Source organism: Lolium perenne, chromosome 4 (genome assembly GCF_019359855.2).
Source record: "Lolium perenne isolate Kyuss_39 chromosome 4, Kyuss_2.0, whole genome shotgun sequence".
Taxonomy (NCBI): domain Eukaryota; kingdom Viridiplantae; phylum Streptophyta; class Magnoliopsida; order Poales; family Poaceae; genus Lolium; species Lolium perenne.
Genome location: NC_067247.2, coordinates 98,969,955 through 98,984,726, shown reverse-complemented (window position 1 = coordinate 98,984,726; position 14,772 = coordinate 98,969,955). Strand labels below are relative to the sequence as shown.

The following is a 14,772-nucleotide window of genomic DNA, read 5'->3' as shown; positions in this document are numbered from 1 at the left end:
CTCTTAACTTATGAGTTCCTTCCGTCCTGCTTCCAAGTACTTTGTGCGCACATTATTGATACTAGGAGGCATCGGCGCGGCGGCACGCCGCGCCCGTGATATCTGAAAAGCGATTTTGCAAAGTTAACTGTAGACTGGGAAGTCTGAAACTAACTTTGGCAGATAAACTATCTAGATGTAGCAGCGCCATATGGTGGAGGTTGTACATGTTACTGAACTATCTTGCGGGTCGCCGATTTAAATCTAAGCCAGGCAGTTCTACGAAAATTGTATAGTGGATGTCGCTAGTTTGATGGGCGGAGGCTGAAGATTCTGAGCGGCTTTGCTGATGATACCCAAAATTAGCTGCGCGATTGTTTTTTTTTTTTTTTGGGTAAGCTGCGCGATTGTTGAGGCAGACGATCTAGGGGCTAGGGCCTGTCACTCTGTTAGTAGTCTGCATTGCTATCCTCGTCTTTGGGACAATATCAATGATTGCCACCTATGCGTGACAGTGCTGAAAAGTGATGGTGCTAGAAGGGCTATTTCGTTCATGAAATAGAGATTGGCTACTGGTGTTGGTACATCGTACCCGATAGCTGATTTCATAGTACTGACTATTGAGTCACTAAAACGGTAATATTAGGCAGTGATAATAGGATTAATAGCACAGTAGATCACTACATAGATACATAGTGGATGTCATGCTAAGACTGGGGTGCCGGTGTTCCTATTTCTTCAAGCTGTCAGTGTCCGGCATTGTTGTCTTTGTAGTCTGGGGAGAGGATGATGGTCAGTTCCATTTTTGGTGTGGGGAGGTTGTGAACTGGAGCGAGTTTTGCTTTGTCATCGGGATCAAGCACAGCGTTGGGAGGTCAACAGCTGGACCGGGGCCTGCGTTCTCTTCAGTAGGGATCGAGAGCTCAACTTTGTTGTCGAAAAGGGAGTCGGTAAGATGTTCTGTTTTCTTCTTCCTTCACCGTCAGCCTGTTGTTTTCTTCAAGGGTCCTCACCCATGAATGGAATTTGTTGTATTGATCTCTTAGTCCTGATAAGGAACACAAGTTCAAAATCAGAATATCATTTATCTAAATCATATGTATATTTATTCTTGTGGTTTCGCCAATGGAAATGAAATGCTATAAAATCAGCTCTGTAACTAAACATAACATCCGAAAGTAAAACTAGGATAAGAAAAAAAATATTTTCAGTTACAATTTGCTTCCGCCATTGAAAACTCCAGGTTTAAAAGCAACTCTGATCATGCATGGAAATCAACAGTGGTATCTCAAATATACCTAATACAATCATTCGACTATTTCTTTAGGGGATTGTTTAATTTGGTCATTTAAAGGCCAAGGGCCAAATCACTAAGCAACAGTTCAAATGCCATACAATTATATTGGAAATCCTTCATACAAATAATCTGCTCAAGACATGATTGGTGTGAATCGAACATGTTCGTGAGTCAGAAAGACAATGCACACACTGCTAATTAAACTACCTTATTGTTGTTGCCATGATATTCACAGAATGACCAGGGTCTGATCATATACGTAGGAGGGCAACCCTATGTCTAAATGGGCTTCATGCACTCCTAATAATGGTAGTATCTATGAGGATGTGAGCACAATTTTCCTCACTTTTCTAGCATTATGTATGATTTTTTAAAAACAACAATGCTATCTGAATAATAAAATTAACCACTCAACCCTTTATTGGTGTGAGAATCGATCATGGCGATCAACCAGAAAGACAATGTACACACTGTTCAAGTGTCCTATAGTTGCCATGATCCTGTCAATATGTCTAAATGAGCTGAATATTATTTTAGTGCTAGGACATATTGCATTGCTTCTAAGTGTTAATATGTTTGAGGAGATGACAACACAATTTCCTCAGTCATGTATCTTACTGGTAGTGTGCAGATACAGATTTTCAGAGATAGACACACCGTTAAGGAAGAAGTGCATACTTGTTCATGGCTATGGTGCAATCCATCCCGTCTTTCCTCTTCCCATTAGTCGAAATCCGCCGAGACGCCCATCTACAGTACTCATCTTCCCCGCTGAGGCACCCTTAGCACACCGATTGATCAATGAATGCCAAGGAATTTGTGCCGCCACCGTGCCCCTTGTTCATGCAGACTTGGCCGCCCACGGCGCCGCCTGAGTAGTGGGTGTGGGCGTCCCCAAAGAGGAAGACCAACACCTCACAAACATCCAGTGCTTTGTTCGAACAGGTTGTGCCTGCAGTTCACTGACTGTAGAGTTTGAATTTTTCTGCATAAGAAATAGGATAGCATCAGAGACTACGCGTGAGCCTTTTAGGAAACTTTTAGATATGTTTAACGACTGATGTTTTTTAAGGTCCAACATACAGATCTATAGATATTTGCAGCATCTGCAACATACAGTTAGATTTGATTATTTGTTGTCTTTCTCTTGCTGCCCGCGGCTTGTCGCCCCGTTCAGCCCTTTCCTGTCAGTAGAAATGATGTGATGTACTACATTTCGTGTTTCAAGCTTATTAAGTACATTCAGTTACAGAACATAAGAGCAATCTAGCAACCAATTTAATAATAAAATCACATCAAAGCTAAAAGCTTACCAAGAAAAAAGTAGAACTTTAAATGCATGAGAAGTTTACACTACATGACGGCTACAGGCTACCAACCCATGTCAAACTAAGAAAGATGGTGTTTCAGAACAAATATAAAAATATCTAAGTATAAAGTACGAAAAGTATCGGAATCTACCTACGCATGTACAGAAACCATCTAAACCTACCTATTATCAACAAAACTAATCTAGAAATGATAGAAAAACCAAATAACATAAATCTCCCATCTCCATTTAAATCAGCCGTCTGAACTTACCTTGCCCCCTCCTTCAGAAAACAAATCCATGGACTATAGATTTCAAATCACAAAAATAAATTTCTTAATTTCATTTTCACCTCTACTCGGTCCTCACTATCGAATGAATTGTCTAAATCCCTTTGCTAGCATCAAGAACACATATATATACGGTATACCAGGTTGAATATTAACACACCATACCCATACATGAAAACCGCAACAATAAATCATGAGCAATCCATGGATCAAGGGAAAAATGGCAAGCCCGATTGAAAATGGCAATGCGAGAGCTAGTACCTTGCTTATCTCAGTTATGTGCAGCTTGTTAAACACGTCCGAGGGAACCTTATAGTCATGGATCATGTCGCGTTCCGTCTTTGCATCAAAATTCACCTGCAAAACATCCTAAAATAAGCATCACCGTCATCTAAGCCACTCCACTCTAAAACGATAAGGCATCAGATTCCCCTTTATAACCTTGCGAATCTTCACCACTCCAGGGTAAACCATATCGAGCAATCGGCTCTGCGCCACCCATATAGCAAGGCAAAATTCACCAAATCAAAATCAACACAAAATCTTGAACCAGGTGTGCTCGTATTGTCAATTTGCAGTTGTCCTAACTCTCAGAATCCCACAAAAAAACTTGAAACAATCAATTTTAGTTCTTATGAGCATAACGTCGAACAGGTAGAAGGCATGAAACACAAAATCTTGAACCATGTGTGCTCGTATTGTCAATTTGCAGTTGTCCTAACTCTCAGAACCCCACAAAAAAACTTGAAACAATCAATTTTAGTTCTTATGAGCATAACACCGAACAGATAGAAGGCATGAGCTCATACATAAGTAGACACAAAAAACATTGAGGATCTGCACGGACTTATCCACTAAGGGAGAGAGGGAAGAGAAATCGTATGGCAGGAGCCAGGAGGAGCAATAGTAGAGAGAGGAGCAACGGCAACAACAACCATAGAGAGGTGGTAGCAGCAGCAGGTAGGCACAATGAGAGAAAGAAAGAAACAGCAGCTGCACATACATGGAGAGAAGTGGCAGGGCGCATGCGGAGACAGTACCAGCAGAAGTACCACGACTACGACCAACACCCCGCGCCGTGCTCGAGGAGCAGCTGTACGGGCACTGCGTGCTCCTCACAGGCGGGGATATGCATCGCCGGGAGGGCGTCTAAGTCGCTGAAGTTGGGGTCGGCGCCGGCGTCAAGTAGCTCGGGTATTCCTCTGCGGTGCCCTCGTGGGCCATTTACATCAACAGGAAATTCACGACGCCGGCCGCTTGGTCCGACCCCTCCGCTCCCCCAGCGATGTCGTTGTTGCCGCCGGTGGCACGGTCGCCGCCGCGAATGACTGCTTTCGCACCCTAAACCAAAGGGCAGCCGGCGGCGCGGACGACGCCGTCACCCCGTCGATGTGTTTGGCTGGAATCCCATAGAAAGTGTTGGAGGTGCTGCCGTGCCGCCTAGTGCGGTGGACAGAACTTCTCGACTGTTCTGTCAAAGCGGTGAAAAGACTATCCTAATGAAAACGGAAGTAACGGCAAACAACCGGTAGCCGGTCACCTTTCGGCTAAAAAAAATACAACAGAAATAACCGAGTGAATGACTGACACAAAATAGCAACGCGTCAGGCAATGGTTGGACGAAGTAGTGGATAATTTGCACATCTACAGTGCCCAGATCATTATGAAGGGTGCTAAACTGATTGAAAATTATATAGGGTATAATTAATATCATATCAATCCTATTAACCTCTTGGCCACGATGTGACACTTCTTTATTGTTTGAATTCCACATAATTTTAATAAATAAAAGTAATAATGTAATAATAATATTGAATAAATAAAAAATATGTTTTAATATTTTAATATATATTTTTTGCAAAACCTAAAATCTGAAATTTTTCATATTTCCCTTTGGCAGTTTGAGAATCTAAAAAAAATCCCCCCGGTGAAATCGGAGGTAACTTTTGGCGTAAATATATTTTCATATATTAAATATTTTTTTAGTTCATATGAAAAAGTAATAGCCATCTTACCAAAAATACAGTATTTTTTGCAAAATAAGTTAAAATTCATGTTCGTTATTTTTCATAATAACTAGATCCCCACCTAAACTACCTACATCTAAAAGGATTTTTAGTTTTGAATTTTCTATCATTTTTTGTATTTTACAATGCTAAAAAAGGAGTTCCAATGTGTGTGTGTGTGGAGAATCTAAAAAAGAGGCTCACACCGGCGGGGCCTACCACAACCCCTTTAGTTCTGGTTGGTGTCTCCAACCGGAACTAAAGTTGACCCGGACTAAAATTATACGGCGTCCTAGCCGTTCGAACCGAGACTAATGCTTACATTAGTCTCATTAGTTTCGGTTTGTAATGTGATTGGGAATGATGCTCAGCTCTCAAACGGAAGCCCTGTTTTCTGCTAGTATTCCACATGTGTGAAAAACACCAATATCCAACGATTAAGAAAATTCCTACTCTCTATGTTCCTAAAAATTTCCATTAAGAAAATTATTTGACATTAATTCTTATAAAAAGAGACATTTCGACCAACAACTAAAAAATACAAGGTTATAGGACATAAAGTTTGTAAAACATAATCCTAGAATCGGATGGAGTATATGCTTATGGAGACACTAGGTCTGTACACGATTGCGTTGGAAGGAAACATAAGTTTTATGGAATCAAAATAGGTGCAATGAGAGAATTGTATTTTTCTTGCATGTCCCATATGACCATCTTTAGATTTGGTTCCAATATAAGTTTCCCTTTTGCAGGTCATGGCCAGGATAGAAATGCATGTTCCATTTCATTAATAAGAGTAGTTTACCACATGCGACGGATACGACGATGGAAAATGGGCTGTGGCAACCCGTGGGCATTCAACTAGTGTACATCAAAAGATAAAGTATGGCTCTAAATGCACGAGCATTAGAAATTCGTTTCTCGTATTCACATTTTTTTTATTAATTTAGGCCCTACATGAAATCATAGTTCTATCAAAATTTATACAAACATACATGCATGCATGCATACATAGATACATACTAAACATCCATGTGTACTTGCAAATTCCTTTTTAAAAATGAAATTGAAAATGTAATTTTTTTTCTTTAATATTCGCGCTCTCCTGTTGCGCAAGCTCCTTTTGGAGTTTCTGCAAACCATTATCTTACTGAAGAGTGGAGATTTCCACGCACTTAATGAAAACAGTGATGTTGATATGCTTATACACAGACCCACCGAAGTTACCAGAGTAGGATCTTTTTCAATACCGTCTATGGATGGTTAGTCCAAGATGTGAAACAATAGAGTTTTCTTTTGAAGAAATAGAGTGTATTCTGTGAAATAATTCGAATTTCAAATCATTCACTTGCTTCAACTACTCATGCTATGGATGTAGGAGCATCAACTACGTTCCTTTGGGGTTTTGAGGAGTTTCTCTGTTGAGGAGAAAGTGTTGCAATTCTATAAAAGAGTCCCAGGAGCTGTCGACCATGAAAAATACTCAAATGCCAAATTAAACAGGTCCAGTTAAATTCCACCAAGGATAAAAAAGAACGATCCCAACCAACCACGATGGCAAAACTCTCCTTTTTTAGCTATTTTTGTTTTAATGAAATAAAAATGCTGTATGAAAATACATGCAAGACGAGCTGAGCTAATTCAAAAAAAAGGAACTATGATTCATACTCACTATTAAGACCTCGCAACCAGACTGGAAAATTCAAGTAGTTTTTAAATAAAATAAATTTTTCTTTCTTCTAATTTTGTTTGCCTAAAAGACAACTTTTTCTCTCACTCAATTTTATGGAATCATTACACTGACTCACTATCAAGTGATTCTTATTCGAAGAACCCTTGGTTTAGGTTTAGACTCAATCATCGTGGCTCTAGTATAAATCTAAGATTTTAATTGAACTGATTTATATGATTGCAACAAGATAATTCCTATATTACGATTACGCACAAAAAAAACCACGTAAGAGAAGGCAGAATATTCATGGACTGGCTTCCATCAATTGGAGTTTCCTGCATTTATGGTGGTAAAGTGATACAACATAGAACTATTCATAATATCTATCTTTAAATATTCACTAAAAAGATAGTTGGCGGATCTGTTTGTATATCTTGTCCATAAAGAGGAGGACTTAATGATTATTCGTTCCCCAGAACCTCGGTTCGAATATGATAGAATACTTTATCTACTAAAATCCATTGACGTTTTTTCCTTTATTTTAAAACTTTCTCCATTTTGTATAGAATTTATGACTTGGTGAGGGATGCATTAATTTTGGGTCCTCTTATTGTAGGATAACGTTGCATAGAAAACAAAAATTTTCCTACCGCGAACACGCAATCCAAGCCAAGATGCAATCTAGAAGACGGTAGCAACGAGGGGGTATCGAGTCTCACCCTTGAAGAGATTCCAAAGCCTACAAGAGGAGGCTCTTGTTGCTGCGGTAGACGATCACTTGCCGCTTGCAAAAGCGCGTAGAAGATCTTGATCACGATCGGTTCCGGCGCCACGAACGGGCAGCACCTCCGTACTCGGTCACACGTTCGGTTGTTGATGAAGACGACGTCCACCTCCCGTTCCAGCGGGCAGCGGAAGTAGTAGCTCCTCTTGAATCCGACAGCACGACGGCGTGGTGTCGGTGGCGGTGGAGAAGTCCGGCGGAGCTTCGCTAAGCTACGCGGGAGATATGGAGGAGAGGGGGGCGGCTAGGGTTTGGGAGGGGGTGGCCGGCCACTTCAAGGGGGGCGGCCAGCTTGTGGTCTTGGGGTGGCTGGGCCCCTCCCTTGGCCCCTCATTATATAGGTGGATCCCCAAGTGTTGGTGTCCAAGTCTTCGAATAAGACCCGAACCAAAAACCTTCCATAAGAGGGGGAAACCTAGCCAAGCTAGGACTCCCACCAAAGGTGGGAGTTCCACCTCCCATATGGGGGGGTGGCCGGCCCCCTAAGGGGGAGTCCACTTTGGACTCCTCCCCCACTAGGGTTGGCCGGCCATGGAGGTGGAGTCCCATGTGGACTCCACCTTCCTTGGTGGTTTCTTCCGGACTTTTCTAGAACCTTCTAGAACCTTCCATAGAACCTTCTGCGACATTTTAATTCACATAAAATGACATCCTATATATGAATCTTATTCTCCGGACCATTCCGGAACTCCTCGTGATGTCCGGGATCTCATCCGGGACTCCGAACAAATATTCGAACTCCATTCCATATTCAAGTACTACCATTTCAACATCTAACTTTAAGTGTGTCACCCTACGGTTCGTGAACTATGCGGACATGGTTGAGTACTCACTCCGACCAATAACCAATAGCGGGATCTGGAGATCCATAATGGCTCCCACATATTCAACGATGACTTTAGTGATCGAATGAACCATTCACATACAATACCAATTCCCTTTGTCTCGCGATATTTTACTTGTCCGAGGTTTGATCTTCGGTATCACTCTATACCTTGTTCAACCTCGTCTCCTGACAAGTACTCTTTACTCGTACCGTGGTATGTGGTCTCTTATGAACTCATTCATATGCTTGCAAGACATTAGACGACATTCCACCGAGAGGGCCCAGAGTATATCTATCCGTCATCGGGATGGACAAATCCCACTGTTGATCCATATGCCTCAACTCATACTTTCAGGATACTTAATCCCACCTTTATAACCACCCATTTACGCAGTGGTGTTTGGTGTAATCAAAGTACCTTTCCGGTATAAGTGATTTACATGATCTCATGGTCATAAGGACTAGGTAACTATGTATCGAAAGCTTATAGCAAATAACTTAATGACGAGATCTTATGCTACGCTTAATTGGGTGTGTCCATTACATCATTCATACAATGACATAACCTTGTTATTAATAACATCCAATGTTCATGATTATGAAACTAATCATCCATTAATCAACAAGCTAGTTTAAGAGGCATACTAGGGACTTCTTATTTGTCTACATATCACACATGTACTAATGTTTCGGTTAATACAATTATAGCATGATATATAAACATTTATCATAAACATAAAGATATAAATAATAACCACTTTATTATTGCCTCTAGGGCATATCTCCTTCAGTCTCCCACTTGCACTAGAGTCAATAATCTAGATTACATTGTAATATACCTAACACCCATGGTATTCTGGTGTTGGTCATGCTTTGCCCTAGGGAGAGCTTTAGTCAACGGATCTGCTACATTCAGATTAGTGTGTACTTTGCAAATCTTTACTTCTCCATCTTCGATGTACTCGCGAATCGAGTGGTAACGCAGCTTGATATGCTTCAGCCTCTTGTGTGACCTTGGCTCTTGTGCATTGGCGATGGCACCCATGTTATCACAGGAAATGATTAATGGGTCCAATGCACTAGGAACCACACCGAGCTCTACAATGAACCTCTTCATCCATACCGCTTCTGATGAAGCCTCTGAAGCCGCTATGTACTCTGATTCTGTTGAAGACTTCGCCACCGTGCACTGCTTCGAGCTTGCCCAGCCATCGCAGCACCATTCAATATAAACACGTACCCAGATTGTGACTTAGAGTCATCAGGATCAGTGTTCCAACTTGCATCGGTGTAACCGTTTACAACGAGCTCTTGGTCACCTCCATAACAAAGAAACATATCCTTAGTTCTTTTCAAGTACTTCAGGATATTCTTGACCGCTGTCCAGTGTTCCATTCCTGGATCACTTTGATATCTGCTAGTCAAACTAACAACATGTGCTATATCCGGTCTAGTACATAGCATGGCATACATGATAGATCCTACTGCCGAGGCATAGGGGATATTACTCATCCTTTCTCTTTCTTCTGCCGTAGCCGGTCCTTGAGTCTTACTCAATACCTTGCCTGGTAACATAGGTAAGAACCCTTTCTTACTTTCGTCCATTCTAAACTTCTTTAGAATCTTATCCAGATATGTACTCTGTGATAGCCCTATTAGGCGTCTTGATCTATCTCTATAAATCTTGATGCCTAATATATACGATGCTTCACCAAGGTCTTTCATTGAAAAACTATTATTCAAATAACCTTTAACACTGCTTAATAGTTCTATATCATTCCCGATCAATAATATGTCATCTACATATAATATCAGGAATGCTACAGAGCTCCCACTCACTTTCTTGTAAGTACAGGCCTCTCCATGACACTGTATAAACCCGAAGTCTCTGATCACTTTATCAAAGCGTCGGTTCCAACTTATTGATGCTTGCTTCAGTCCATAGATTGAACGCTGAAGTTTGCATACTTTGTCAGCATTTTTAGGATCAACAAAACCTTTGGGTTGTACCATATACAACTCTTCCTCAATGTCTCCATTAAGGAACGCCGTTTTGACATCCATCTGCCAAATCTCATAATCGAAAAATGCAGCTATTGCTAACAAAATCCTCACAGATTTTAGCTTCGCTACAGGTGAGAAAGTCTCATCGTAGTCAACTCCTTGAATTTGTCGGAAACCCTTTGCGACAAGTCGAGCTTTATAGACAGTAATATTACCATCAGCATCTGTTTTTTCTCTTGAAGATCCATTTATTCTCGACAGCCTTTCGGCTATCAGGTAAGTCTACCAAAGTCCATACTTTGTTATCATACATGGATCCCATTTCGGATTTCATGGCTTCTTGCCATTTGTTGGAATCTGGGCTCATCATCGCTTCTTCATACGTCGCAGGGTCCTCATCATTGTTATCCACAATCATGACATTTAGACAAGGATCATACCAATCAGGAGTGGTACGTTCCCTTGTCGATCTGCGAGGTTCAGTAGTTTCCTCGTTCGAAGTTTCATGATCATTATCATTAGCTTCCTCTGTTGCCGGTGTAGGCGGTACAGGTACAATTTCCGGTACTGTGCTACTCTGATCAACGAGTATAGATTCATCAATCTCATCGAGTTCTACTTTTCTTCCAGTCACTTCTTTAGTGAGAAATTCTTTCTCAAGAAAGGTTCCGTTCTTAGCAACAAAGATTTTGCCTTCGGATCTGTGATAGAAAGTGTACCCTATAGTTTCCTTAGGGTATCCTATGAAGACGCATTTCTCCGCTTTGGGTTCTAGCTTGTCCGGTTGTAACTTCTTTACATAGGCTTCGCAACCCCAAACTTTCAGGAACGACAGCTTAGGTTTCTTATTAAACCATAATTCATACGGTGTCGTTTCTACGGATTTTGATGGTGCTCTATTTAAAGTGAATGCGGCTGTCTCTAATGCATAACTCCAAAATGATAACGGCAAATCAGTAAGAGACATCATACTACGAACCATATCTAAGAGAGTTTGATTACGACGTTCGGACACACCGTTACGTTGAGGTGTTCCCGGTGGTGTCAATTGTGAAAGTATTCCGCATTTCTTTAAATGCATGCCAAACTCATAACTCAGATATTCACCTCCACGATCAGATCGTAGAAATTTAATCTTCTTGTTACGTTGATTTTCTACTTCACTTTGAAATTCCTTAAACTTCTCGAAAGTTTCGGATTTATGTTTCATGAAATAGATATACCCATATCTACTCAGATCATCTGTGAAGGTTAGAACATAACGATAACCACCGCGCGATGCTACGCTCATTGGTCCACATACATCGGTATGTATGATTTCCAATAAGTCGCAGTTCGCTCCATCATACCGTAAAATGGAGTCTTTGTCATTTTTCCCATTAGACATGCGTCGCATCTATCACGGGACTCAAAGTCAAGTGATTCAAGTAATCCATCAGTATGGAGTTTCTTCATGCGTTTCACTCCAATATGACCAAGACGACAAGTTGCCACATATAAGTAGAATTATCATTCAATTTAATTCGCTTAGCATCAATGTTATGTATATGCGTATCACTACTATCGAGATCTAACAGAAATAAGCCATTCTTTTGTGGTGCTCGACCATAAAAGATATTATTCATAAAAATAGAACAACCATTATTCTCAGACTTGAATGAATAACCGTCTTGCATTAAACAAGATCCAGATATAATGTTCATGCTCAACGCAGTACATAATAGCAATTATTTAGGCTTAAAACTAATCCCGAAGGTAGATGTAGAGGAAGTGTGCCGATTGCGATCACATTGACCTTGGATCCGTTTCCAACGCGCATCGTCACTTCATCTTTCAGCGGTTGTCGTTTATTCTTTAGTTCCTGTTCGAGTTACAAATATGAGCAACCGAACCAGTATCAAATACCCAGGTACTAGAACGAGAACCAGTGAAATGAACATCTATAACATGTATATCAGATATACCTTCTTTCTTCTTCTTGACAAGGCCACTCTTCAGATCAGCCAGATACTTGGAGCAATTATGCTTCCAGTGTCCCTTCTCCTTGCAGTAATAGCACTCAGCATCAGGCTTAGGGCCGTTCTTAGGTTTCATAGGAGGCGTGGCAGCTTTCTTGCCACCCTTCTTGAATTTTCCCTTAGACTTGCCCTGTTTCTTGAAACTGGTGGTTTTGTTGACCATCAACACTTGGTGCTCTTTCTTGATCTCAATCTCAGCAGCTTTTAGCATGCCAAAGAGTTCAGGTAACTCCTTGTTCATGTTCTGCATATTGTAGTTCATCACAAAGTTCTTGTAACTTGGTGGCAGTGATTGAAGGACACGATTAATCCCCAGTCTGTTAGGAATCACTATTCCCAAGTCACTGAGTTTCTTCGCATGCCCGGTCATGGCGAGCATGTGCTCACTAACGGAGCTGCCTTCTTCCATCATGCAGCTGAAGAAATGTTTCGATGCTTCATAGCATTCCACGGCCGCATGAGTCTCGAATATAGCTTTCAGCTCATTCATCAACTCATGAGGATCATGGTGCTCAAAACGTTTTTGAAGATCGGATTCCAGACTGCACAGGATGGCACACTGAACTTGAGAGTACCGAGTTTTCCGAGTCGCGTAAACAGCTTTTACTTCATCGGTTTCAGTTTCTGCAGGAGGGTCACCTAGCGGTGCATCAAGCACAAATTGCAGATTTCCGCCAGAGAGGAAGATCCTCACATGACGGAACCAGTCGGTGAAGTTGCTACCGTTGCTCTTAAGTTTCTCTTTCTCTAGGAACTGATTAAAATTGATTGGGGACGCCATCTCTACAACATATATTTGCAATAGTTTAGACTAAGTTTATGACAAATTGAGTTCAAATTTTAATTCAACATAATTAAAAATCTAAGTGAACTCCCACTCAAAACAATATCCCTCGCATTGTCTTAGTGATCACACGAACCAAATCCACCGCACCTAAACCCGATCATCACGAGAAAAGGTGTGATTTCAATGGCGAACACTCAAAGTGTTCATCATATCAACCATATGATTCATGCTCTACCTTTCGGTATCACGTGTTCCGAGACCATGTCTGTACATGCTAGGCTCGTCAAGGCCACCTTAGTATCCGCATGTGCAAAACTGTCTTGCACCCGTTGTATGTACTTATTGAATCTATCACACCCGATCATCACGAGATGCTTCGAAACGATAAGACTTGGTAACGGTGCTACTAAGGATGAACACTTTATTATCTTGAGATTTTAGTGAGGGATCATCTTATAATGCTACCGTCGCGATCTAAGCAAAATAAGATGCATAAAAGGATTAACATCACATGCAGTTCATATGTGATATGATATGGCCCTTTTGTCTTTGCGCATTTGATCTTCATCTCCAAAGCACGGACATGATCTCCATCATCTTCGGGCATGATCTCCATCATCGTCGGCGTAGCGTCAAGGTCAATGGCGACGTCTTCATGATTGTCCTCCATGTAGAAACTATTACAACTACTTTGAAATACTACTCAACATGAATTTTAAAGACAACCATAAGGCTCCTGCCGGTTGCCACAATACAATAATGATCATCTCATACATATTCATCATCACATTATGGCCATATCACATCACCAAACCCTGCAAAAACAAGTTAGACGTCTCTAATTTGGTTTGCATATTTTACGTGGTTTAGGGTTTTCGAGAGAGATCTAATCTACCTACGAACATGAACCACAACGTTGATACTAATGTTTTCAATAGAAGAGTAAATTGAATCTTCACTATAGTAGGAGAGACAGACACCCGCAAAGCCTCTTATGCAATACAAGTTGCATGTCGAACGAGGAACAAGTCTCATGAACGCGGTCATGTAAAGTTAGTCCGAGCCGCTTCATCCCACTATGCCACAAAGATGCAAAGTACTCAAACTAAAGATAACAAGAGCATCAACGCCCACAAACCATTGTGTTCTACTCGTGCAACCATCTATGCATAGACACGGCTCTGATACCACTGTAGGATAACGTTGCATAGAAAACAAAAATTTTCCTACCGCGAACACGCAATCCAAGCCAAGATGCAATCTAGAAGACGGTAGCAACGAGGGGGTATCGAGTCTCACCCTTGAAGAGATTCCAAAGCCTACAAGAGGAGGCTCTTGTTGCTGCGGTAGACGATCACTTGCCGCTTGCAAAAGCGCGTAGAAGATCTTGATCACGATCGGTTCCGGCGCCACGAACGGGCAGCACCTCCGTACTCGGTCACACGTTCGGTTGTTGATGAAGACGACGTCCACCTCCCGTTCCAGCGGGCAGCGGAAGTAGTAGCTCCTCTTGAATCCGACAGCACGACGGCGTGGTGTCGGTGGCGGTGGAGAAGTCCGGCGGAGCTTCGCTAAGCTACGCGGGAGATATGGAGGAGAGGGGGGCGGCTAGGGTTTGGGAGGGGGTGGCCGGCCACTTCAAGGGGGGCGGCCAGCTTGTGGTCTTGGGGTGGCCGGCCCCCTCCCTTGGCCCCTCATTATATAGGTGGATCCCCAAGTTTGGTGTCCAAGTCTTCGAATAAGACCCGAACCAAAAACCTTCCATAAGAGGGGGAAACCTAGCCAAGCTAGGACTCCCAC

The 14,772-nt window shown here is 41.8% G+C and overlaps 1 protein-coding gene across 5 annotated transcripts; it reads right to left on the bottom strand.

The window, feature by feature from the left end:
* Window positions 1-579: 579 nt before the first annotated feature.
* LOC127293439 (microtubule-associated protein RP/EB family member 1A-like) lies at window positions 580-4,171 on the bottom strand. 5 transcript variants are annotated; one of them, XR_011742706.1, is made up of 6 exons: window positions 3,879-4,171; window positions 3,317-3,364; window positions 3,137-3,232; window positions 2,035-2,261; window positions 1,895-1,926; window positions 580-1,027 (listed from the first exon to the last, which is right to left on the bottom strand). XR_011742706.1 is itself a non-coding variant. In XM_071818715.1 (4 exons), exons 1-4 carry the CDS (start codon window positions 3,900-3,902, stop codon window positions 2,344-2,346), a joined length of 285 nt encoding a protein of 94 aa, XP_071674816.1. In that variant the 5' UTR covers window positions 3,903-4,171; the 3' UTR covers window positions 2,284-2,343. The 5 variants fall into 5 exon arrangements, 1 of the variants encoding a protein (XP_071674816.1); XR_011742705.1 differs by lacking the exon at window positions 1,895-1,926 and having other exon boundaries at window positions 1,955-2,261; XR_007845845.2 differs by lacking the exon at window positions 1,895-1,926 and having other exon boundaries at window positions 1,955-2,261; window positions 3,916-4,171.
* Between the last annotated feature and the right edge of the window lie 10,601 nt (window positions 4,172-14,772).

Excerpts from the sequence above, each read along its gene's own strand:
- LOC127293439 (XM_071818715.1), bottom strand. The coding sequence starts at position 3,902 with ATGCGCCCTGCCACTTCTCTCCAT. Across the intron at positions 3,365-3,878 it reads GCCCTGCCACTTCTCTCCAT|AGCCGATTGCTCGATATGGT; the intron begins GTATGTGCAGCT and ends TGGGTGGCGCAG. Across the intron at positions 3,233-3,316 it reads GAGTGGTGAAGATTCGCAAG|GTGAATTTTGATGCAAAGAC; the intron begins GTTATAAAGGGG and ends GATGTTTTGCAG.